At 43.3% G+C, this 22,253-nt stretch overlaps 1 protein-coding gene across 4 annotated transcripts in view; it reads left to right on the forward strand.

Moving 5' to 3' along the window:
- Positions 1 to 16,624, forward strand: part of SLMAP (sarcolemma associated protein) — a 159,174-nt gene extending 142,550 nt beyond the window's left edge. For 2 of the 4 annotated variants that reach the window (XM_056524442.1, XM_056524440.1), the window contains 6 exons: positions 162 to 482; positions 2,508 to 2,625; positions 4,293 to 4,464; positions 6,804 to 6,938; positions 10,840 to 10,929; positions 15,457 to 16,624. In XM_056524442.1, the coding sequence (XP_056380417.1) occupies positions 162 to 482; positions 2,508 to 2,625; positions 4,293 to 4,464; positions 6,804 to 6,938; positions 10,840 to 10,923 (830 nt within the window). In that variant the 3' untranslated portion in view covers positions 10,924 to 10,929; positions 15,457 to 16,624. The remainder of the gene's footprint in view (positions 1 to 161; positions 483 to 2,507; positions 2,626 to 4,292; positions 4,465 to 6,803; positions 6,939 to 10,839; positions 10,930 to 15,456) is intronic. The other 2 variants (XM_056524441.1, XM_056524439.1) reach the window with 1 other exon arrangement.
- The last annotated feature ends 5,629 nt before the right edge of the window (positions 16,625 to 22,253 follow it).

Raw genomic sequence — 22,253 nt, forward strand, 5'->3', positions numbered from 1 at the left:
AATTATTTTGGTTCCTGCTGTCAATGTTCTAGTATGGTTTAAGTTGTAAAGGTGTAAGTTGTAAAGTAATATGGTCCCACACTATCAATGGAAGACAGTATGAGGGGCTGGAGACAGACAAAGGTTGCGATGGCATTGATTTTGTCTTTATTTCTCGCCAGCTCAATTGCACAGGCTACAAGAAGAGATTGAAATCCTCCGTGAAGAAAAAGAAAATGATATTGCTAGTACTCGGGAGGAGCTGATGAATGCTCAGGAAGAGATCGCCATCCTGAAACACGTCTCTGAACAAGTTGCTACTGAAAGAGAAGGAGACATAGCAGAACTTCAGGGAGAGTTACAGGAGGTGCGGTTTGAGCTCGAGCATTGGCGTAAAATGGCCAGTCAGTACGAGACAGAAATCGTCAACCTACAGGCCAGTTTCCAGGCCCAGTGCAAGGATCGGGAGGACCAGCAGCTGTCTGAGGCAGCAAGGTTACAAGGTCAGTACTGGGCTGTGAGGATGTCTTTGCCTAAAAACTTGATTATTAAACCTAGATTGCTTTCTTCCAAAAACCGGTCCACACATTTTCTCAGTTTGTGTGTGGTATTGCAGATCAGTTCCATTCCAAGTGAATGGAAAAGGGTTTTTACAACATAAGGACAAGGGTGGGGCTGTCTGAAAGTTATTTTTTCCAGTTTTAGTTGAACCAAAAAAAAATTATTTACACTCCCATTTTCCTGTCAGCAGGAAAATGGGAGTGTAAATAAGCAGATAGTTACATAGGGCTTCTTATTATGATTCCAGGCATATTATTATTATTATTATTTTATTTTTTTTAATCCCTATAGTACTTTCCAGCACTGAGAAGACTTTTTTCCTTTCATTTAAATAAGGCTTAAAACCCCCAGGGGGCATTCTCAAACACAGAATGATCCCTGGTAATTCCAGCCCATGACCTCTCTTTTTTTTTTTTTAAACCCCTTAACGACAATGGACGTAAATGGACGTCATTAACGCACCATGACGAGCTGTGCTCGCGTCATGTGCGGCAGGTCCCAGCTGCTATCAGCCAAGGACCCGCCAGTAATGGCGGACATCTGCGATCGCGCGGATGTCTGCCATTAACCCCTCAGATGCCGTGATCAATACAGATCACGGCATCTGCGGCAGTGCGGTACTTTGAATGGATGATCGGATCGCCCGCAGCGCTGGAGCGGGGATCCGATCATCCAGCATGGCAGCCAGAGGTCCCCGGTGGCTTCGGCTGTCTCCCGGGGTCTTCTGCTCTGGTCTGAGATCGAGCAGACCGGAGCAGAAGATCACCGGTAATACTGATCAGTGCTATGTCCTATACATAGCACTGCACAGTATTAGCAATCAAATGATTGCTATGAATAGTCCCCTACGGGGACATAAAAAGTGTAAAAAAAAAAAAATATATATATATATATATATATATATATATTATATATATATAATATATAGTGAAAAAATTTCATATAAAAAGGTAAAAACATTTGAAAACTCCCCTCCCCAATAAAAAAGTAAAACGTCAGTTTTCCCCCCAAAAAAGCGTAAAAAAATAATTAATACACATATTTGGTATCGCCGTGTGCGTTAAAGTCTGAACTATTAAAATATATTGTTAATTATCCCGTATGATGAACAGCGTAAATGTAAAAAAAAAATTAAAACAAAGTTCAAAATTGCTGTTTTTTGTCACATTTTATTCCAAAAAAAATTTAAAAAAAATTTAGGGAAAGTAAAACCTAAGCAAATGTGGTACTGATAAAAACTACAGATCATGGCGCAAAAAATGAGCCCTCATATCGCCCCATATATGGAAAAATTAGAAAGTTATAGGTGGTCAAAATAGGGCAATTTCAAACATACTAATTTTGTTAAAATGGTTTGAGATTTTTTTTTTTAAGCAGTACAATTATAGAAAAGCATATAACATGGGTATCATTTTAATTGTATTGACCCACAGAATAAAGAAAACATGTCATTTTTACCGGAAAGAGTACAGCGTGAATACAAAACCTTCCAAAATTTGCTAAATTGCGGTTTTCTTTTCAATTTTTCCCACATAAATAATTTGTTTGGTTGCGCCGTACATTTCATTGTAAAATAAGTGATGTAATTACAAAGTACAATTGGTGACGCAAAAAACAAGCCCTCATATGTGTCTGTGGATGGAAATATAAGAGTTATGATTTTTAGAAGGTGAGGAGGAAAAATGCTGAAATAAAATTGGTCTGGTCCTTAAGGGGTTAAAAAAAAGGGAGGACCGAAATCCTGATGACTACCCCTATCTAGCCATGTCTCATCTGCTTTAAGTTCAGCCAATAAAGGTTCTTTGCTGTTTTCAGGATCTCTGCTTGTTGTCATGTAATAGAGTGCTCATACAGAGAGCAGCCTTCATTTATACAAACTGTAATTGCTGATACCTTTTACCATATGTACAACAGTTTTTTAGTCACTTGTTATGCCATTACACCATATTCTCTCCCTCACTTTACAGCTGAAATGGAGGAACTTAGGAAGAGTGTCACCTCTCTGGAGGCAGAATGCTCCTCTCTACAGAAAGAGAATGCTGCTTTGACAAAAGAGTGCCGGAGGGTTGAGTGTGAGCTTCACAGGTGAGGAATGGCTTAAATGACTTCTAGATTTTTAGAGGTTCGTTGCTGACTAACAATTATAGACATGTCAAAAGTTTCGACATGTAATTACATTTGGAAAGGAGACCAAAAATGGAATGTAAAGGAGGATGAGGGGGGGGGGGGGGGTGCCAGGATTAGCCAAACATGGCTGTTTTCTCCCAGAAACAGCATCATACCTGTCCCCTCCTTCTGTGTGTTATTGTAGCTCAGCCCTATTCACTTAAGTTGAGTTACACTGCAATACAACCCAAAGGGGGAAATTTATCAGAATCTGTACTACTGTTTTCTGGCATACAAAAGTTGCATATTTTGTATGTAAGTCCTATTTGCGACTTTTAATGGTTTTTGTTGAAGTCAAGGGTGCGTGTCCTCCCACCGTCCAGGAGATTTACTGGTGTTACATGATATCTAAAATCTACACCAGTTCATAGCCCCATAATCTGAGGACCGGTGTCAATACTGTACACACTTTTTGATCTGCTAGCTCCTCTGTAGCTGCCAAATGTAGTTATCGTTTTCTGTGCTCGGCAGGTGTGAGGACACCAATTTTCCAAAAAGCTGTAAGCATGGGTTCACACAATGCATTTTATTTTTGTGTCATCAGATTTTAAGGTCATGAAACAACTGCATGCATGTGAACCACAATTGACGACATGGTTTAACAGGGGAAGTGTGTTACCTGTTAAAAACCATAATAAAACACAAGTGAAACATTGTGCGAGCCCAGTAGAATAGGTAAACCAGCAGTTCAGGTCTATACTTGGATCCAGTTATTAAAGGAGTACTCCGCCCATAGACATCTTATCACCTATCCAAAGTATAGGGGATAAGATGTCTGATTGCGGGGGTCCCGCTGATGGGAACCCCACGAACTTGGCTGCGGCACCCCAGACAACTTCGCTCCGTGCCGGATGACTGGCGATGCGGGGTGACACGCCCCCTCCCATAGACTTGCATAGAGGGTGTGTGGCCGTGACGTCACAAGCCTCTGGTGCTGAACCCGACGCTCTAAATGAACGCCGGGTGCACCAGGGAGATCGCAGGGGTCCCCAGCGGTGGGACCACCGTGATCAGACATCTTATTTCCTATCTTTTGGATAGGGGATAAGATGTCTAGGGGCGGAGTACCCCTTTAAGTAAATCATTTTGTCTTAAGAATTATAGCATGCGTTTGCTGGAAACTATTGTTGAACACACACAGTAATTTGTTTTAGATTTGCATTCTTCCTCATAGCCTCGGTCAGTGCCTACAATTTACATCCTGGGTCACCTATTACTATCAGCTGGTTGTTTATTGGCAAGAGGGGGAATGTTCAAAAAGCTATCAAGGATTCTTCTGTCAGTTCTGTAAAGCTACTCCGCAGTATCAGACATGACCCATACATAGTTGTGGAACTGTTTCTGGAGAATATCTGCCATTTTTGTAATGCTTGTACAACTGCCTTAAAAACTTTAAAAAAAATGCTACAAAAATGTTTTCCTATGTAAGTTCTGAGTGCTAAAGGACTGGAGTATTTAAGGCTGCCAAAGTAAATTGTGTTTGGGGTCATACAAGCAATATTTTCAGTATTGTAGGAATATATATTCCACTGGTAAACTAGTAAAAAAATCAATTTTAACATTGTTTACTTGCTTCTCCCTTCCAGCTCTCAGAAGCAGTCTATAGACCTCTCAAGTGATCTCGGTGTCTTGGAGAGTACCCGGAGGGATCTTGAAAGTCAGGTGTTATCCATAAAAGAACAGAGTCAGCGAGAGGCAAACAACTTGAAAGTTCAACTTAAAGAGGCAGAGAAGCGCGTACTCACCGTTCAACAAGAAGTAAGTTTTCTGAGCATCTTCCTTCATCATGCAATATTCCATTATACACAAATAGTGCACTTACTGGTCACAGGTACATTACTTCTAGTTTAGCTCTAAATGTGAGCTGCTGATTATTTTCTTATAACATCCTAAAGTAGATGAGAGCAGAAAGTCCTTATTACAAGGATTGTCTCAATTAACCCCAGATGGAGGGAAAATGGTTATGGGGGGACTTAATTATTCCTGCAATAAGTATGTGAGTTTATTTATCTGTTTTATCTGTCAGCATATCTGCATACTATGAGCTGCAGGCGTGGGTTGCCAAGTAATGTGGCAATAAAATGAAGTGTACTTTTTATAAGCTTGAAGGCCTTTTCATAAATGATTAGATCAGGTTCCTGTCCAAGGCTTAAAGTGTCAAAAAGGCGTTGCTAAGCTGCTTAAGTTCCACAGCACTGCCTCCTGTATGAGGCTGGACACACACCCCTCAGCACTCCAGGCTGCACTTTCTGTGTTTGGGCTTCGGTCCAAAGTCTGTGTATAACATGGGGGAAAATGTGCTCTTGAGCTTTTTTTTAAGCACAAATAAAACATAGAAAACGTAATTTTTTTTTAAACAAACTATATTAGAAATATTTATTTATTTACCATAAGGAGTGCAATAGCAAAAATTAGTTTTAATGAGAGTTGCACTTTAATGGAAGTCAGGCAGGCTACCTCTGGCAAACACATGGAGGGCTGTGTGCCCCCCCCCCCCCCCCCCCCCCCCCCCAAAGAAATGCCACCCCTTACCATTACTGACCCACCGCCAAACCGGCCATGCTGGAGGATGTTGCAGGCAGCAGAACGTTCTCCACGGCATCTCCAGACTCTGACATCTGTCACATGGGCTCAGTGTGAACCTGCTTTCATCTGTGAAGAGCACAGGGCACCAGTGGTGAATTTGCCAATCTTGGTGTTCTCTGGCAAATACCAAACGTCCTGCACGGTGTTGGGCTGTAAGCACAACCCCCCACCTGTGGACGTCAGGCCCTCATACCTACCTCATGGAGTCTGTTTCTGACCGTTTGAGTGGACACATGCACATTTGTGTCCTGCTGGAAGTAATTTTGCAGGGCTCTGGCAGTGCTCCTCCTGCTCCTTCTTGCACAAAGGCAGAGGTAGCGGTCCTGCTGCTGGGTTTTTGCCCTCCTATGGCCTCCACCACGTCTTCTGGTGTACTGGCCTGTCTCCTGGTAGCGCCTTTATGCTCTGGACACTACGCTGACAGACACAGCAAACCTTCTTGCCACAGCTCGCATAGATGTGCCATCCTGGATGAGCTGCACTACCTGAGCCACTTTGGGTTGTAGGGAGTCTACATGCTACCACTAGAGTGAAAACACTGCCAGCATTCAAAAGTGACCAAAACATCAGCCAGGAAGCATAGGAACTGAGAAGTGGTCTGTGGTCACCACCTGCAGAACCACTCCTTTATTGGGGGTGTCTTCCTAATTGCCTATATTTTCCACCTGTTGTCTGTTCCATTTGCACAACAGCCTGTGAAATTGATTGTCAATCAGTGTTGCTTCCTGAGTGGACAGTGTGATTTCACAGAAGTGTCATTGACTTGGAGTTACATTGTGTTGTTTAAGTGTTCCCATTATTATTTTGAGCAGTGTATAAGGCTTGTACACAGATAACATTCCTGCACAGTGCTTATAAAAAGTGGAGCACTCATGGTGACCTGCTGTGGGCAGTGGCTTTAGTACTTCACTGTGCGTGCAGGGTTATTAGTAAGCTTGGTGCAGGCTCATTATCTGTATACAGCTCAGCACTGTAAGCCAAGCCCTGGAAGTCAGTTAAGTGCAATGGAAGGAAAGAGGGGAGGCTGGGAGGTGGGCAATGCTGAGGCATTTCAGCAGCTTTTCCCCACCTTTCACTTTTTTAACCTGGGTCAAAAAATAAAATCAGTTCCAAGAAGATTTAATTTCTGGCAAAAGATTGAACATGTTAGTAAAAACCCATTGCTCAATAGGACCTTCAGTGCTTATTTCTATTAAAAAAATGAATTCCATAAAAAAAAAAAAAAAGTCTGGTTCGGCATAATTTCTGCTCCTTATATTATGAAGCAGTAAAGGTGCTGATGCACAGAGAAATTGAATGGGGACATTTTCCTTGCTGAATTCCATAGTGTGAGCATCCCCTTACTGTTGGTATCCCCGTTCTGGAGAATTCTAGTGTAAAGTTACCGGAGCAGTTTTAAAGTCTCAAATCATTTTGTTCTGGATTAAAGAAATGTCACTGCATTGTGATCACTATCCAGTAATGTCCGTGTACTATGAATGTGACTGCAAATTTAACCTTTACTGTTCTAGTATGAAAATACCCAAACGAAACTATCTGAGCTGAAAGTGACATTTGAAAAAACAGAACAAGAAAAGCAAATGATCGCTGAAGAGCTCAAGCAATGTAAAGAGAACCTTAAGCTGCTGCAGGAGAAGGGGAATAATGTAAGTTATAAGAGGTCTCCGGCCCCCGTGCACCATGGCTTGTATGTATACCGGACTCCTGACTGCTGTTATTTACATGTGCTACAGACCATGAGGTAACTGTGGTTTACAAAGCACAGGAAGAAGACCACTTCACTTGCTGCCCATCGTGCTTTACTTAATTCTTCTCATATGTCACCGCTTCTATTTCAGGGATGCCATTATTTAGCTTTGTATAGAGCAGCTCTACAATGTGTGGGACTAACATAGATGTGCCAGTGCCTGAAGACCATCTCTACCAGATTCATTGTATTCACATTTTTTAACATTCTCTTGTATCCCTTATATGAAGGATATGAATCCTAGAGTGGGCTCCTCACATGTATGTGTGACATGCAGTTTTTCTTTCTGTACCAAAAATGAGTCCCATTTTTGCTGGTGGTACCTTGTGGTACCTGTGAGATGTGCATGTTTTATAAACTGCACCGGACTGGTGTGAAATGCATGTGGAGCCTCTTGTTCTGGAGGGCTTAGTGCTACAGTACACTGCACAATACTAGGGCCCAGTGAACCTTTTTTTTATTTAATTTTATTGTTTTTAAAGATAGCTTGTTCCATTTTTTTACCGCATAAGCAAAGTTTAAAGGGGAACTCCGCCCCTAGACATCTTATCCCCTATCCAAAGGATCGGGGAGAAGATGGCTGATCGCGGGGGACCCCCGCGATCTCTGCTGCGGCACCCCAGACTTCCGGTGCGCGGAGTGACCTTTGCTCCGTGTCGGATGACTGGCTATGCGGGGCAGAGGCTCGTGACGTCACGGCCACACCCCCACAATGCAAGTCTATGGGAGGACTTCAGTCACGCCCTCTCCCATAGACTTGCATTGTGGGGGGCGTGGCCATGAGGTCACGAGCCTTCGGCACTGCTCCCAATGCTCAAAACAGACGCCGGGTGCAGCAGGGAGATCGTGTGAGTCCCCAGCGGCGGGACCACCTGCGATCAGACCTCTTATCCCCTATCCTTTGGAGAGGGGAAAATATTTTTTAGGGGCGGAGTACCCCTTTTAATGTTATGAGGTGGTAGCAGTAATGTGATTTTACTATCACCCATGAGCGATGCCCCAGATAACGCTGCACAGCTGCTTTGCCTTCCTAACTATTAAAACAAGAATAAGCCTCTTATATAGAAGCCTTAAAACAATGGTTGTGTTAAATGAGTAATAAAAAGTTTAACCCCCACTTTTTTGCTTTGGTTTTGCTTGGTCCGAAATATGGTGCTCCACATGTCTAAAATAGCCAATTCATGTCCTCTAAAAATAAAAAATAAACTAAATTCAGGTAGCTATTAAAGGGACTGTCTAAGACAGTGTTTCCCAACCAGGGTGCTTCCAGCTGTTAAAAATCTACAATCTGTCCGGGCATGCTGGGAGTTGTAGATTTGCAACAGCTGGAGGCACCCTAGTTGGGAAACACCGGTCTAAGATTTTAAGAAAAAAAGCTGTCGGAAAGAAATGTTGCTCACTAAATCCCCGCTGATCCAGCACTGATGGAGCATCAGTACTGGATCAGCGGGGATTTAGTGAGCAATGTTTGATTTATCATTTTTTTTAGTTTACAACATTTCTTGCCGACAGCTTTTATTTCTTAAAATCTTAGACCAGTGTTTCCCAACTAGGGTGCCTCCAGCTGTTGCAAATCTACAACTCCCAGCATGCCCAGACAGCCTTCGGCTGTCCGGGCATGCTGGGAGTTGTAGGTTTGCAACAGCTGAAAGCACCCTGGCTGGGAAACACTGTCTTAGACAGTCCCTTTAATAGCTACTTGAATTTAGTTTATTTTTATTTTTTTTAGAGTATATTAATTGGCTATTTTAGACATGTGGAGCACCATATTTCAGACCAAGCAAAACCAAAGCAAAAAAGTTGCGGTTAAACTTTTTGTTACTCGTCTAACACAACCATTGTTTTAAGGCTTCTATATATGGTCCCAGCTGGGCTTTCAATACTTTGGATCACAGAGGTCACATGGTTGTATATAATGTAACCACTATTATCTACGGCTTGTGACCACTGAGGTCAGTGATTGACTGCTGCTGTCATATAGATGTACAGCATGTCATTGTCCCAAGACCGCCATTGACTCCAGAAAGGTGTGTGGGGGGGGGGGTTAGTAGATGAGTACTTTGTTTTATTACATATCTTGCTGCAAGTTTAGTTTCTTACAATCTCTGACATCTCCTGTAATACGCTGTAAATTGGTGTCTTTTCACTTATACACATTAAAGGGGTTATCTGGGATTAGAAAAACAGAGCTAATTTCTTTTAAAAACAGCTCCCTGTCTGTCCCCAGGTTGGGTGTGGTATTACAATTTGGCTCCATTCACTTCAGTGGAACGGAGCTGCAAAACCACACCCAACCTGGAGACAGACGGGGAGCGTTTTTGCAAAGAAATTAGCTCTGTTTTTCTATTCCTGTATAAGGCTGGATTTACACCACGTTTTTGCAATACAGTTCCCGTATCAGGTTTTTGATGAAAAATGGATTCCTCAATAGCTGACTAAACTGTATCAAAACGTGTGTGCTTATTTTAACCTGTATACGGTTTGAAAAATGATGTCCGGTTGCATCCGTTTTTTAAGAAAAAAAAACTTATACGTTTTTAACTTTTCACTCAATAATGAATAAAGTTTCATTTGTTTGATTGAAATTCCAAGAAAAAAACCATTCGGTTTGCATGGGCAAAGTCAAAACCCGTATGGTGCAAACCGGATGGAATACACACATACTGTTCCAATTGACTCCCCTGTTAAAAAAAAATAAATAAAAAAAAATACGTATATGGTTTCAATACAGTTTTTCACCCGGACCAAAAACCTTGGTAGGCTACTGTGTTGGGTACGGGAAAAAAATTTAAGATGCAAAACGTACACCCTTATGCATCGTTTGGCAGATGGTTTTTAATGGAGAGTCAATGCATACGGTTTTCAATACGGTTCTGTATGGTTTTCAAATTGATAACTTATACGGGAAATGTATTGCAAAAACGTGGTGTGAACCCAGCCTAACCCCTTTTATAATATCTCCTATAGAGTAATGCCCGATTTTACGTTTTTCCTACAAAGCTAAACAGTTTGATCAGATATCTGCTCCTATGACATGTCTATGGGAGGGAGGGGAAGGAAGCGTCACCTATATGTTCTGTACCAGTCCTGATCCTTGCCATTAAGTCAGATATGATGCAGCAGGGTTTTGTAGAATCTGCCTAGTAGTGTGATCCACCGCAGACACAGCACAGTTGTGTATTCACCTATGTCACATATGTATGCCACCAGTTTGTGATGTGAGTAGTGATTGACACATTGCTTCTCTCACTGAATAACTGATGTTTGTATGTGTGACTAAATATGTCCTCCATGTCCGTTCTGGCTGTATCAAGAAAGGTGAAGCAGATCAAAGTGAGGAATCAGACATTGGGAGATGAATTCACCAGTATCCCACCCTATATAGACACAAGTGTTATGAAATTGGGATTCTTTTTATTTATTGAGCCTGAAGTTTAGAACAGATGTCAGGAATCATCCAGCTACACATGCCACCCAATCATTATCCCGGCATCACGTATACTAGTAGGAGAGTTCTTATTGGTAATCTCCAGTCTATACCTTCTGGTCTGGTGACATTCTGGATCATTGGTCAGCCATTGAAAATGAAAGGTTTTCCAGAATTTCAGAATTAACTGATTGATTTGACGGATTTTAATATTTGATTTGTATTACTAATCTATTCTATGAGATGTCCTTAAATTCCCTTTTTGCAGGTGGCATTTGATTGATCTGTTCCTATTACCAGCGAAAATCACTTTCTCTGGCTTTATATTGATTCAAACATCTAAGTGATTTTTAATATCCCTTCCCTTCTTCAGCCTTCCGCATTATTTCCCGTCCCAGCCGTATTCTTCGGCGTATTCGTGGCTATCCTGTATTGGTGTTACGGCCTGTTGTGGTAGAGAAAGGTACACGCTGCTCTTGTCTGTCCTTCACTATCCACCTACATGACCCATCTGTGTAGCCTTAGTGCATGGTCAGGTTGCAGGATAAGCTGCCCCCAGTCAGACTAACCAGGATCCGCTAATCATCTAACATTTGTCTGTCTCTTCCTGTGTGTGCTAAACTCGGACTACTTCTCCTCTAACTGTTCGTCATGGTCTCTGTGTGCTGGAAATGAAGCGTTCAGAAAGGTGCAGGGATTGCAAACCATAATTCTTCATGTACAGTAAAAACCATTGTGAGAAGACCATCCAAAATTGTCTTGGAAAGTGTCTTTTATGGCAGTGGCCTTGGGGGTACTCCACCCCTAGACATCTTATCTTACGGGATAAGATGTCTGGTCGTGGTGGTCCCGCTGCTGGGGATCCCCGCGATCTCTGCTGCAGCACCCCAGACATCCAGTGCATGGAGCGAACTTGGCTCCGTGCCGGATGACTGGTGATGTGCGGCGGAGGCTCCTGACCTCACGGTCACGCCCCACTCGAGGATTTTACTATTGATTCTTTGTTCTTGTTGGAAAGCTCTGATTAAAGGTTGTGCAGTCAGTGCTCCACCATGAATTCTCTCCACAAATCCACCTCTTTGAAAAGACCACCCCCTTATCCAGACCAGATTTGTGTGATTGATTTTTATTAAAGGGGTACTCTCTGCCCCTAGACATCTTATCCCCCTATCCAAAGTCTGATGGCGGGTGTCCAGCCACTGGGCACCCCACAATCTCCCTGCTGCACCCGGCATTCGTTTAGACCATCGGGTGCAGTGCCAGAGGCTCGTGACGTCACGGTCACCACCGTTCCTGACATCACGGCCACCCCCCTCAATGCAAGTCTATGGGAGGGGGCGTGACGGACGTCACGCCCCCTCCCATAGACTTGCATTGAGGGGGTGTGGCCGCGACGTCCGTCACACCGCCTCCTATAGACTTGCATTGAGGGGAGTGGCCATGACATCAGGAACGGTAGTGACTGTGACGTCACGAGCCTCTGGCACTGCACCTGATGCTCTAAACGAACGCCGGGTGCAGCAGGGAGATTGTGGGGGTCCCCAGTGGCTGGACATCCGCGATCAGACTTTGGATAGGGGATAAGATGTCTAGGGGCGGAGAGTACCCCTTTAAAATCAACCACACAAATCGCGTCTGGATATGGGGGTGGTCTTTTTAAAGAGGTGGATTTGTGGAGAGAATTCATGGTGTATGGAGCACTGACTGCACAACCTTTCATCAGAGCTTTCCAACAAGAATAAAGAATCAATAGTAAATCCTACAACCATTGACATCCCTTTCAGTGAAGATGTAGTATGTTGGCTTGTGACAACTGTATAGATCTTCATTGAATAGAATACTGTTATGTCATCCCATTTTTATTTATACTAGTAGGGTATGTTCACACGTACAGGATCTGTTGTATATTGTGCAGCTGATTTTGCTGCCCATTAACTTCAATGGTTAGAAAAATCAGCTAAAAAAATAAAAATATGCAGCAGATCCTGTATGTGTGAACGTACCCTGAAAGGTTGGGATTATTATTTTCACTAGATTTTATTCCTTTCTGAACGCTTTATCTCATCAGTATTTCTTTATTCATATATTCTAATAGACGTGTCCATGCACATTAGACCAAAGGTAATGAATTTGATAAATTTTCACCAGGTCCAATTTGAAATTCTTCTCCAGTACAAAATCTTTTGCTTTCAGAACAGGTCTTTCGTCTAGGAAAAATCTTTTCTTGAAGGAACATTCCCTTTGTCATCGAACATCTATTGCCTGTTGAAATTTCTGTAATAGCCAATGTGGTCGGCTGCGACAGCGAAATGATCATTCATCAGGGAATTAATGGTTCTTCAATCATCATCCCTTTTCTGTCTAATGTGTATGGTCACCTTATATAATTTCCAGAATAACACATTACAAAGCAATGCAATTCTTGTTTTACAGATAGTAAAAAGAGTTTGTATGGGTGGGATGGAGGGTTGTGCTGCTACCTTTATAGCAGGGGTGGGGAATTATTATTTTTTTCTGCAGAGGGTCATTTGGATATTTATGTGATCATTCAGACCATACAAAATTGTCAACTTTAAAATGAGCCACTATATTTGATCAAACATTTAATTAACTTCCTCCTTAAAGGGGTACTCCGTTGCTCAGCATTTGGAACAAACTGTTCCGAACGCTGGAGCCGGCGCTGGGAGCTAAAGATGTCATAGCCCTGCCCCCTCGTGACATCACATCCCTCCCCCTCAATGCAAGTCTATGGGAGGGGGTGTGATGGCTGTCATGCCCCCTCTCATAGACTTGCATTGAGGGTGCGGGACGTGGCGTCATGAGGGGGCGGGGCTATGCTGTCACAAGCTCCCGGCTTCAGCATTCGGAACAGTTTGTACCTCTTTAATGTGATGGCTGGAACTGCTTCTCTTTGTTGAGGCATGTGATGTCAACTGATATTGATGATTATGCTACTTGCAATCGCTCTTTAAGTTGGGCATCAGGCAGTATGTAGATTTCCCCCTTAAAGGGGTACTCTGCCCCTAGACATCTTATCTTCTATCCAAAGGATAGGGGATAAGAAGTCTGATTGCAGGGGTCCCGCCACTGGGGACCCTCGAGATCTCTCCTGCAACACCCCAGTTCGTGACCTGCGCAGCGCGAAGATTTCTCCATGGCTGAGGATGGGCAATACAGGGGCCAGGGTATCGTGACATCACGGCCCCGCACCCTCGTGACGTCATGCCCCGGGATAAGATGTCTAGGGGCGGAGTACTTCTTTAAGGTAGATTGCACCCTGTATGTAGCACCCACCTATGGGTAGCTTGCCTCTTTTATATAGGAACCTCTTCCCATATGGAGGACATCCCTGTAATTAGTTTGCCCCCTAATATGGCACCCACCTCCTCTAGGTAGGACCCCCATTAAGAAAAAAATTAGAATAATAAAAAAAACTCCCCTTCACAGCTACCCGAAACTTGCACCATCTTCTTCTGTTCTAGGCCGCGGGCAGCTTCTTTCTGCAGCCACTTTAGGCTGGAAGCATCTACCTCCAGGATGTGCATGATGGTCACTCATTGTGTGTGTACCCGGGGAAGAGATGCTGCTGGTCTCTAGTGGCCACAGGTAGCGGGAATGGAGGCTGAGAGACCTAGACACTTCAGTTTCTAGGATGCGCTAGGAGATAATGTGGCACTGTTATGCTGCAGGCATCCTAGTGTGCCCTATAGCCATCTTTTCTACCGGAATGCTATGGCACTCCAGTCAGGACTGCTGACGGGCCTGGCAAAATTATGTTACGGGCCTTATACCGCTTGAGGACTGCCCGTTCCCCACCCTTGCCTTATAGATAAGCATTCCTCATAAAAATATATATGTAACCTATTTTCCACCTTTGCATCTTTTGTCCTAAAACTTACTGAGGCCTCGTCCACACTGCTGCATCACAGCCGAAATTCAGCTTGTCTGCCCTAAAATGAATTTTTTCTGAGATGCGTAGAATTTTTTAATTCCATGTGGAATTATGGTAAGAAGTTTGGGGCTGTGTTAATACTTTCCACTGTATTTCTGGCACTTTTCCGCTTACTCAACTAATTTTGGACAGAAATACAAGTCCCATTACCTTCTATGTGTTTCCGCTGCGTAAATTCTGCAGTGTGCACAAAGCAGCAGAATCCCACTGAAAACAATTGGACTCTGCAGCAAGCAGGATTCTACCGGCAGAGTTTCTGCAGTGTGGACGAGGCCTTAATACTACTTTGGGAATTGTAATTATTGTTTACATATGTAAAAGGAATTCTATGTGATTTTATGTATAGCACTAGAGTAAAAGAACACTTAATATCATCATTCTTCCTAATTCAGGAAGGGTTTATGTAGCATAAGGTTTCCCTTTTTTAGATGACTTTCTGGTGAGGAATTCCTAAATATTTGCAAATGAACCTATGTATTAATGTATTAAGCTTTTTTTTTCATCAAGGGGTGAAGAAAATGAATTGGTAAGACATTTAAAGGGGTACTCCGCTGCTCAGCATTTGGATCAAACTGTTCCGAACTCAGGAGCCGGCGCCAGGAGCTTGTGATGTCATAGCCCCGCCCCCTCAATGCAAGTGTATGGGAGGGGGCGTGGCGGCTGTCACGCCCTCTCCCATAGACTTGCATTGAGGGGGCAGGGCTATGACGTCACACGCTCCCAGCGCCGGCTCTAGCGTTCGGAACAGTTTGTTCCAAACGCTGAGCAGCGGAGTACCCCTTTAATAGCATGTTTGTCACAATTGCCTTTGTGCCAACGATTCTTTCATTTGTTATGCCTCATAGCTGTCATTAGATAGTACAACACAAATGATTTACTATACTACAGTTTTGTTTCTACTTCTTTATACTACAGTTTTGTTTCTACTTCTTTATTATGTGGCCTAAAATCTATGTTTCTCTACCCGAATGAATAAAGCTGGATATATTTAGGTTTCCTGTCCCATTAGACGTTATTAACCCATTCTTCTTCCCACAGAGACAGTGGCCTTGGATGACCGGGATAGCAGTGTTGGTCGCTGTGACCGCAGTGATGCTGTACCCTGGCCTCAGCAGAGGCACACCATGAGAACGCTTTTCAAGCCATGTACCGTCCTCCATTGCAGCTGACATCGCTCATGTTTGGAGAACACAAAACTGATCCTTACTCTTCCTTTTTACCTCTCAAAAACTCACAAAATCTCTGAAAGAGATCCGCAGTAGGGCAATTGCTTTAAACTGTAATATATGTATTTTGTCCAACAGGGGAATAAACACATGACTTTATCCTACAGTAGGCAAAAACTCTGCTTGCGACGTTCATGTGATTTTTAAGTCTGGTTTGGTGGTATTGGAAATACTGTTATGGCCTCAAGCAGGCTTCTTGGTACCAAATTATTTATGATGTTTTGGGTTTGTGGCTGTTTTACTGTAGAAACTTTATGTAAAGAATGAAAGACTATTTTTTTTTTATTTTTTGCCATAAGAAACACACATCCAGTATAGTATAGCGATGAGGAGTTAATCCAATTTGTCTGCTTTCTGCCCCACAACACAGAGCTGTCCGGCACATGCTCCTTTTAACCATAAGCTTTTCTCTATCCGTATTCAGCAGTCACTGTGCAACATGTCATACTGCGGCACTCAACATTTATATGTATATATGGGATCAAGAAAACACTGTAGACCACTACTAGAGATAATGACATTTTACACCGTGTCCAAAATAGGAACGTTTAAGGGGTTGTGCACAGAAAACTAATTTATCCCCTATTCACAGTATTAACATCCCGCAATCTCCTGCCCGGTGCGCCGGCTTTCTCAATGAACGGGGAAGCATAATTTCCAAGCATCTCTATGGGAGAGCCGGAGATACCAGTGTGTGTACTTGTGTATTTCAGCCTCTCCAATAGAGATTAATGGACCCCCACTCCGTTCATGGGGAGAGCCGGAGCGCTGTGCAGGAGATGGTGGGGGGTCCCAGCAGTCGGATTCCCCCGCGATCAGCTACTTAAGTTAGTTTTTGCTATAAGTTAAGTTTTTGCTGCACAACCTTTTTAAAGTTGTACTCCCCTGCCCCAGCATTCGGAACCTTTTGTTCCAAATGTTTTGAGCAAGCGGTGGGGGTCATGACGTCATGACAATTCCCCCTTGCAATGTGACGCTATGCCCCCTCAATGCAAGTCTATGGGAGGGGGCGTGGCTACCGCCACGCCCCCTCCCATAGACTTGCATTGAGGGGGCGTGGCGTCACATGACAAGGGGCATTGCCGTGACATTAGAACCCCCGCCGCCCTCACCCAGCACTCCAAACAAATGCTGGGTGCTGCACAGAATTGTGGGGGTCCCAGCTGCGAGACCCCCGCGATCAGACATCTTATCCCCTATCCTTTGGATAGGGGATAAGATGTCTAGGAGCAGAGTACCACTTTAAGAACTATAGGAAAAACTCCAAAACATGGCTTCCTGTACTAAACTTTCCGTTCTATCGGACTTGGAGGATTGGTCCATTTCTGACATGTTGTACTATTTATTCCTAAAGCTTGCAGATCATAGTTCCCCAGCCTGTAGTCAGCCTTTAGCTGTCAGTGTATGATTGGTGGTGTACTTTTACAACATTTGGGTTGCCACAAGAAGAGGAACATTGTTGAAGCTTCCCACATATTGAGCCAAACCAGTTTGTTGTCTAAACTGAACAGATGCAAGGTTTTATAATCTATAATCTATAACTATATTGGAAGAAACCAAACAACATAGATTGTTAGGATGTGTCTTATCATTATTATTATTATAATTTTTTTATAAAATAATGTTTGTCTGCACAGATGTCCTGGGGTTCGGATCCATGATGAGTAACCTGAGGTGTCTACAGATATAGTAAAACATATGAGGAATAGGAGCAACATTTTCTAGATTCATAACTTATAATAAGAAATTGAAAATAAAAACATTTGGCCAATTGTAAGTTGTAAGATCTGACCTAAATGATATCACTGCTGCCCTTCTGTTCAGGTCGTGAATGCCACAAAGGGGTATGGGGTATGCATGGTCTCTCACTGTCTCACAGATATAATGGCAGGAGTGGGTCCTAGCGAAAGATATGGAGTCATTGAAACTTTTCTCTATGCCCATATCAACTACAGTGATCCTCACTTGAACATAACACCATGAGAATAAAGGAGTATTCCGGCTTTTTACATTTTATCCCCTATCCAAAGGATAGGGGATAAGATGTATGATCGCAGTGGTCCCGCCACTGGGGACCCCCGCTATCTCGGTGCAGCCCCCAGCATTTTGTGCCAGGTGCTGCCTCCGAGACGGGGATGTGATATCACGGCCACGCTCCTCTAGGGATGACATGCCATGCCTCCTGCATTCATGTCTATGGTAGGTGTGATGTGACATCACTAGGGGGCGTGGCCATGAAATCACGTCCCCCATCTTGGAGGCAGCGCCCAGCACAGAATGCCGGGGGCTGCACCGAGATTGCGGGGGTCTCCAGCAATCAAACATCTTATTCCCTAGCGCCATCCTTATTTATGGGTTGTATCTTGTATTGCAGCTCAGGTGAATGAAAGCTGATCTGCAATTCTAAACATCAGTTGGACATGTGTGCTTTTGTTTGTGTATTAAAAAGTTGTTAGGGATTATCCGGTAATAGAAAAGCAGAGTTAATTTCTTCTTAAACACCACCACCCCTGTCCTCAGGCTGTGTGTGGTATTACAATTTGGCTACATTTACTTCAATGGAACGTAGCTGCAATACCACATACAACCAAAGGACAGATGTGGTGCTGTTTTTGGAAGAAATTTGCTCAGTTTTTTTTAAATCCTGGATCATCCCCTTTAGAGCACAACAGTCACACACAGTTCTCTAGGTCTTCACAATCCTGTTTTAGGCATACTTGTATAGATGAATTAGACTTCTGTATAGTTACAGATAACTGCCCTGTATTTCCTATGGGAGTTTGGTCGACAGTCGGAGAGGCAGGGTCCGCTCTGCTCCGGGGCTTCACCGCCTCTTTCTCCGGTTACGTCACGCAGTTGATTGACTCACAGGACTCTCCTGCCTTTGGTGGCCCTGTGTATCTCTGCTGCACTCGCCAGCTGTCAATAAACTGCGCAACGTAAGCAGAGAGAGGCGCTGCAGCCCCAGAGCAGACTGTTGGCCCGACTCCCAGAGGAATATTAAAGCAGGTATCTAAGTATATAGAAGCCCAACTCATCTATACAGGTATGTCTATAATAGGCGTGTGAAGACCTAGTGCAGTGTGTGTGCAGCTTCACAAGCCTATTCTAGGTGACTGTTTTGCTTTAATTCAAAGGAACTATTTGATGATTTTAATCAGTGATATTTAAGGAATTTAAGAACATGAGTTCTTACTGGTCAACCGTTTAGGGATCGTTCACACTGCAGACATTCCACTGACATTCCACTGTCCCCTTGTTTTTAATAGGATTCTGCTGCTCTGGTCACACTGCGGAATCGTGCAGTGGCACTCTGTTGGCGGAATGGACTTCCACCCAATAAACGAACATGTTCAGACATTGGGGAGAATTCCGCCTGACTGCATTGCCGTCTGAGTTGGCACACATTCACGTGGTCTTAATGCTGATTGTTTCAGCGTCGCTCACTGCAGCAAACATTCAGCCGGTGGAACTCCACAGTGTCTGTCGTGTGAACGAGCCCTAAAGGGTGTGTCCACTTTATTATTGCCCCTATGCATCTTAAATGTCTAAAAATAAATGATGCAACTTTGCAGATAGTCATGATTCATAATCCACTGTCTTCTGTTTACAGTTTCTTTGTAGCCTGCCGATCTGGCAGTCAAACCCTTATCCTTGGCTTCTTACTAAAATGCATTAAAGGGGTACTCCACTGCCCATCGTTCAAAACATTTTGTTCCAAACGCTGGGTGCAAGCTGCGGGGGTCGTGACATCACTTCAGGCCCCCTCAATGCAAGTCAATGGGAGGGGGCGTGGCTGGGACATCACGACCCCCGCAGCCCACACCCAGCATTCGGAACAAAATGTTCTGAGCGCTGGGGCAGAGGAGTACCCCTTTAAGTAGCTAGGTAATAAGTGATATGGAAGAAAATATGATGGCACAGTTTACAGCCTGTACCTGGGGAGACACGCAAGTCTGCTTAAAAGTTGTGGATCTGAAATGGTGGGAATTTATTATTCAAGTCTGTTTGCAAAGTTGTTTAATTTGTTATATTGTATTATAGTCTAATCTAAATCTTGCCATGAAATCCATACATTGTGTTGAACCCAGTAAAGCACTTAGTTCTGTAGTTGCTGGAACAGTGGAAGGGAAAAGATCCAGGATTCTGTTCTGGTCTTAAGAATCTGATGTTTTGGACCAGCCAGACAAGCCCATGGCCCTTTAAAGTCTTCATTCTTCTGGACTTTTTCTGTGATTTTTGGAAAGCCAGGACTAATTTCGTCATCCGACCAAAGCTGTGGGGCTGGATTTATCAGGGGCCAAAACTAATGGAAACCTCAGCATATATATATATATATATATATATATATATATATATATATATATATATATATATTCCATATCTATGGGCTGTGTTCTCCACAATCATGTCTCTAAATGTGTCCCGATCATGTAACATACTTTGTCAAAATGTTTTTTTTGTTTTCTTTTGGACAACTTTTCTTAAGGACCACTTTAGACCCCCCCCCCCCTCAACCACGGATATAGGACACGAGAAATTCACATTCTTCCCATAGGATCTCATAGTGATTATCAAAGTGGATGTGGATATTGTCGGAAAGTTCTGCAGTCTCCTTTATTTTCCCCATAACCTTTGTGGTGACACAGAAGCCCTGACATGTTCTTACATATTTCATACCACATCACTACAACGTATCTTGTAAATGCTTGGGATGACTGCACATACGATGTGCACTGTGTATATAGTATTGGTGTTATATGAGGATGAAAGGTTTTCTAGCCTATCTTAGAATGGGTCGGTCTACCGTGCCCTGGTAAGTGGCTTTCCCATGGTGTGAGAGCTTCCTTGGTGGATATTTTTTTTTATGGAGAAAACCAAGAACAAGAACCTATGTTTGGTATTCTGGGAAATTCTAGTATATATGAAAATTTTCAATCATTGGTGGTTGTTCACTGTTGCCTGCATGGTGCCACATTAACACGAACAGCGCCAGTCGTTACACCGAACAAGTAGCGCTGTAACCATAGCAACCAATCAGCTTTCAGGTGTTCCTGTGCCAGTTTAAAGGGGTACTCCACTGGCCAGCGTTCGGAAGTAAATGTTCTGAACGCTGTTTTCGCGCTACGGGGATCGGTCACGCCCCGTGACATCACAGCCACACACCCTCAATGTAAGTCTATGGGAGGGGGCGTGGCGGATGCCACGCCCCCTCCCATAGACTTACATTGAGGGCGTGATGTCACGAGGGGCGTGGCTATGACGTTATGACCTTCCTAGCCCGCACCCAGCATTCTGTTCTGAACACTGGGGCAGTGGAGTACCCCTTTAACTACATGGGAAACGTATTTGTTGCTGGCGGTTGCAGCTCCTGGTCTCCATATGCATTGTGGTATCAGACGAGCCTTTATATGTTGATGTGTGTTTGCTAGATCTATGATAGTTTGTTGCCTTCAGATCTATCGTGTACTGTATTACTGGATGTTCATAAGCAAAAGCATAGGCATATATAGGATAATACTTCTAGTGACGTCCAGGGAGCTACGTTGTTCTATGTGGGCGATTGACTGGCACACACATAACATGCCTTTCTCATTACTTGTCCACCGCGAGCCACCCCTACCACAACACTCATATGCCAGTGGTACTCGGTACCTCTTGTATATAGGTTATTGCAAATATTGTTCTGAAATGCTAAACTTCAGAATTACATTTTTTTAAGTAAATAATTGTTTTAAATCTATTTTGTAAAGATATAAAGGTTCCATAGAATCTCTGGAGCACAGATTACAGATTAAACTATTTGCACTAACAATTGTGATGTGCATGATTTAATAAATAACTTTACTCTGGAATTTCCACGTGAAGATTTTATTCTGCGAATGCGGATTTGTCGAATGTGTGTGTTTGTGTGAAGGCGTGAGAGTTGTCCCTAATATTAACAAGGACCTTACCAGTATGCCAGTTTATAGGTGGCATGTTTATTACCAGCTACTATCTGTGCTTTATAACAGTTGAATTTAAAGAAATACTCCAGGATTTTTTGTTTTGGTTTCGCTAAGGCTATCATTAGAAAATAATGTAGAGGTTCTTGTATATGCCTTGTGCTTAACTGTTTTAGCAGGCCTAGGTTTTCAGCCATACTAATTCTTATTTTTAACACTAAAATGATTTTCTTATGCCTACATTTCCCATAATGCCTCTTTCTTTGCAGAGAGAGGGGGTAGTTAAATTCCCCTAACGAGGCCTACCTAGACTCCAGCAACCAGAAGCGTCAAGAGCTGAGACTCATAAGTGAGTTGGTGCCTGTTCACATTTGCACAGGAAAAATAGAAAAAGTGATACGCGCCCCAAGTGAAGTACGTCAGAATTCACAAATACGTATTATAAGTGGAATTACACTCACCAAGTGGGGTTGCGCTCAGAGCATAACACCTCAGAAGACATCTGGTAATAGCAATAGCAGCTTAGGACCTGCAACCGTGGCTCATCCTGTGTTAGCGCTGCTAGTCCGGTAAATAGACACTGGTAGAAAACAGGAAAAATCCAAGCTTCTAGGCGCTGCTGGTCCAATTGGTGTAAAATAGTTAGGACACAAGGTTAACGTCC

This window comes from Hyla sarda, chromosome 6, assembly GCF_029499605.1.
Source record: "Hyla sarda isolate aHylSar1 chromosome 6, aHylSar1.hap1, whole genome shotgun sequence".
Classification (NCBI taxonomy): domain Eukaryota; kingdom Metazoa; phylum Chordata; class Amphibia; order Anura; family Hylidae; genus Hyla; species Hyla sarda.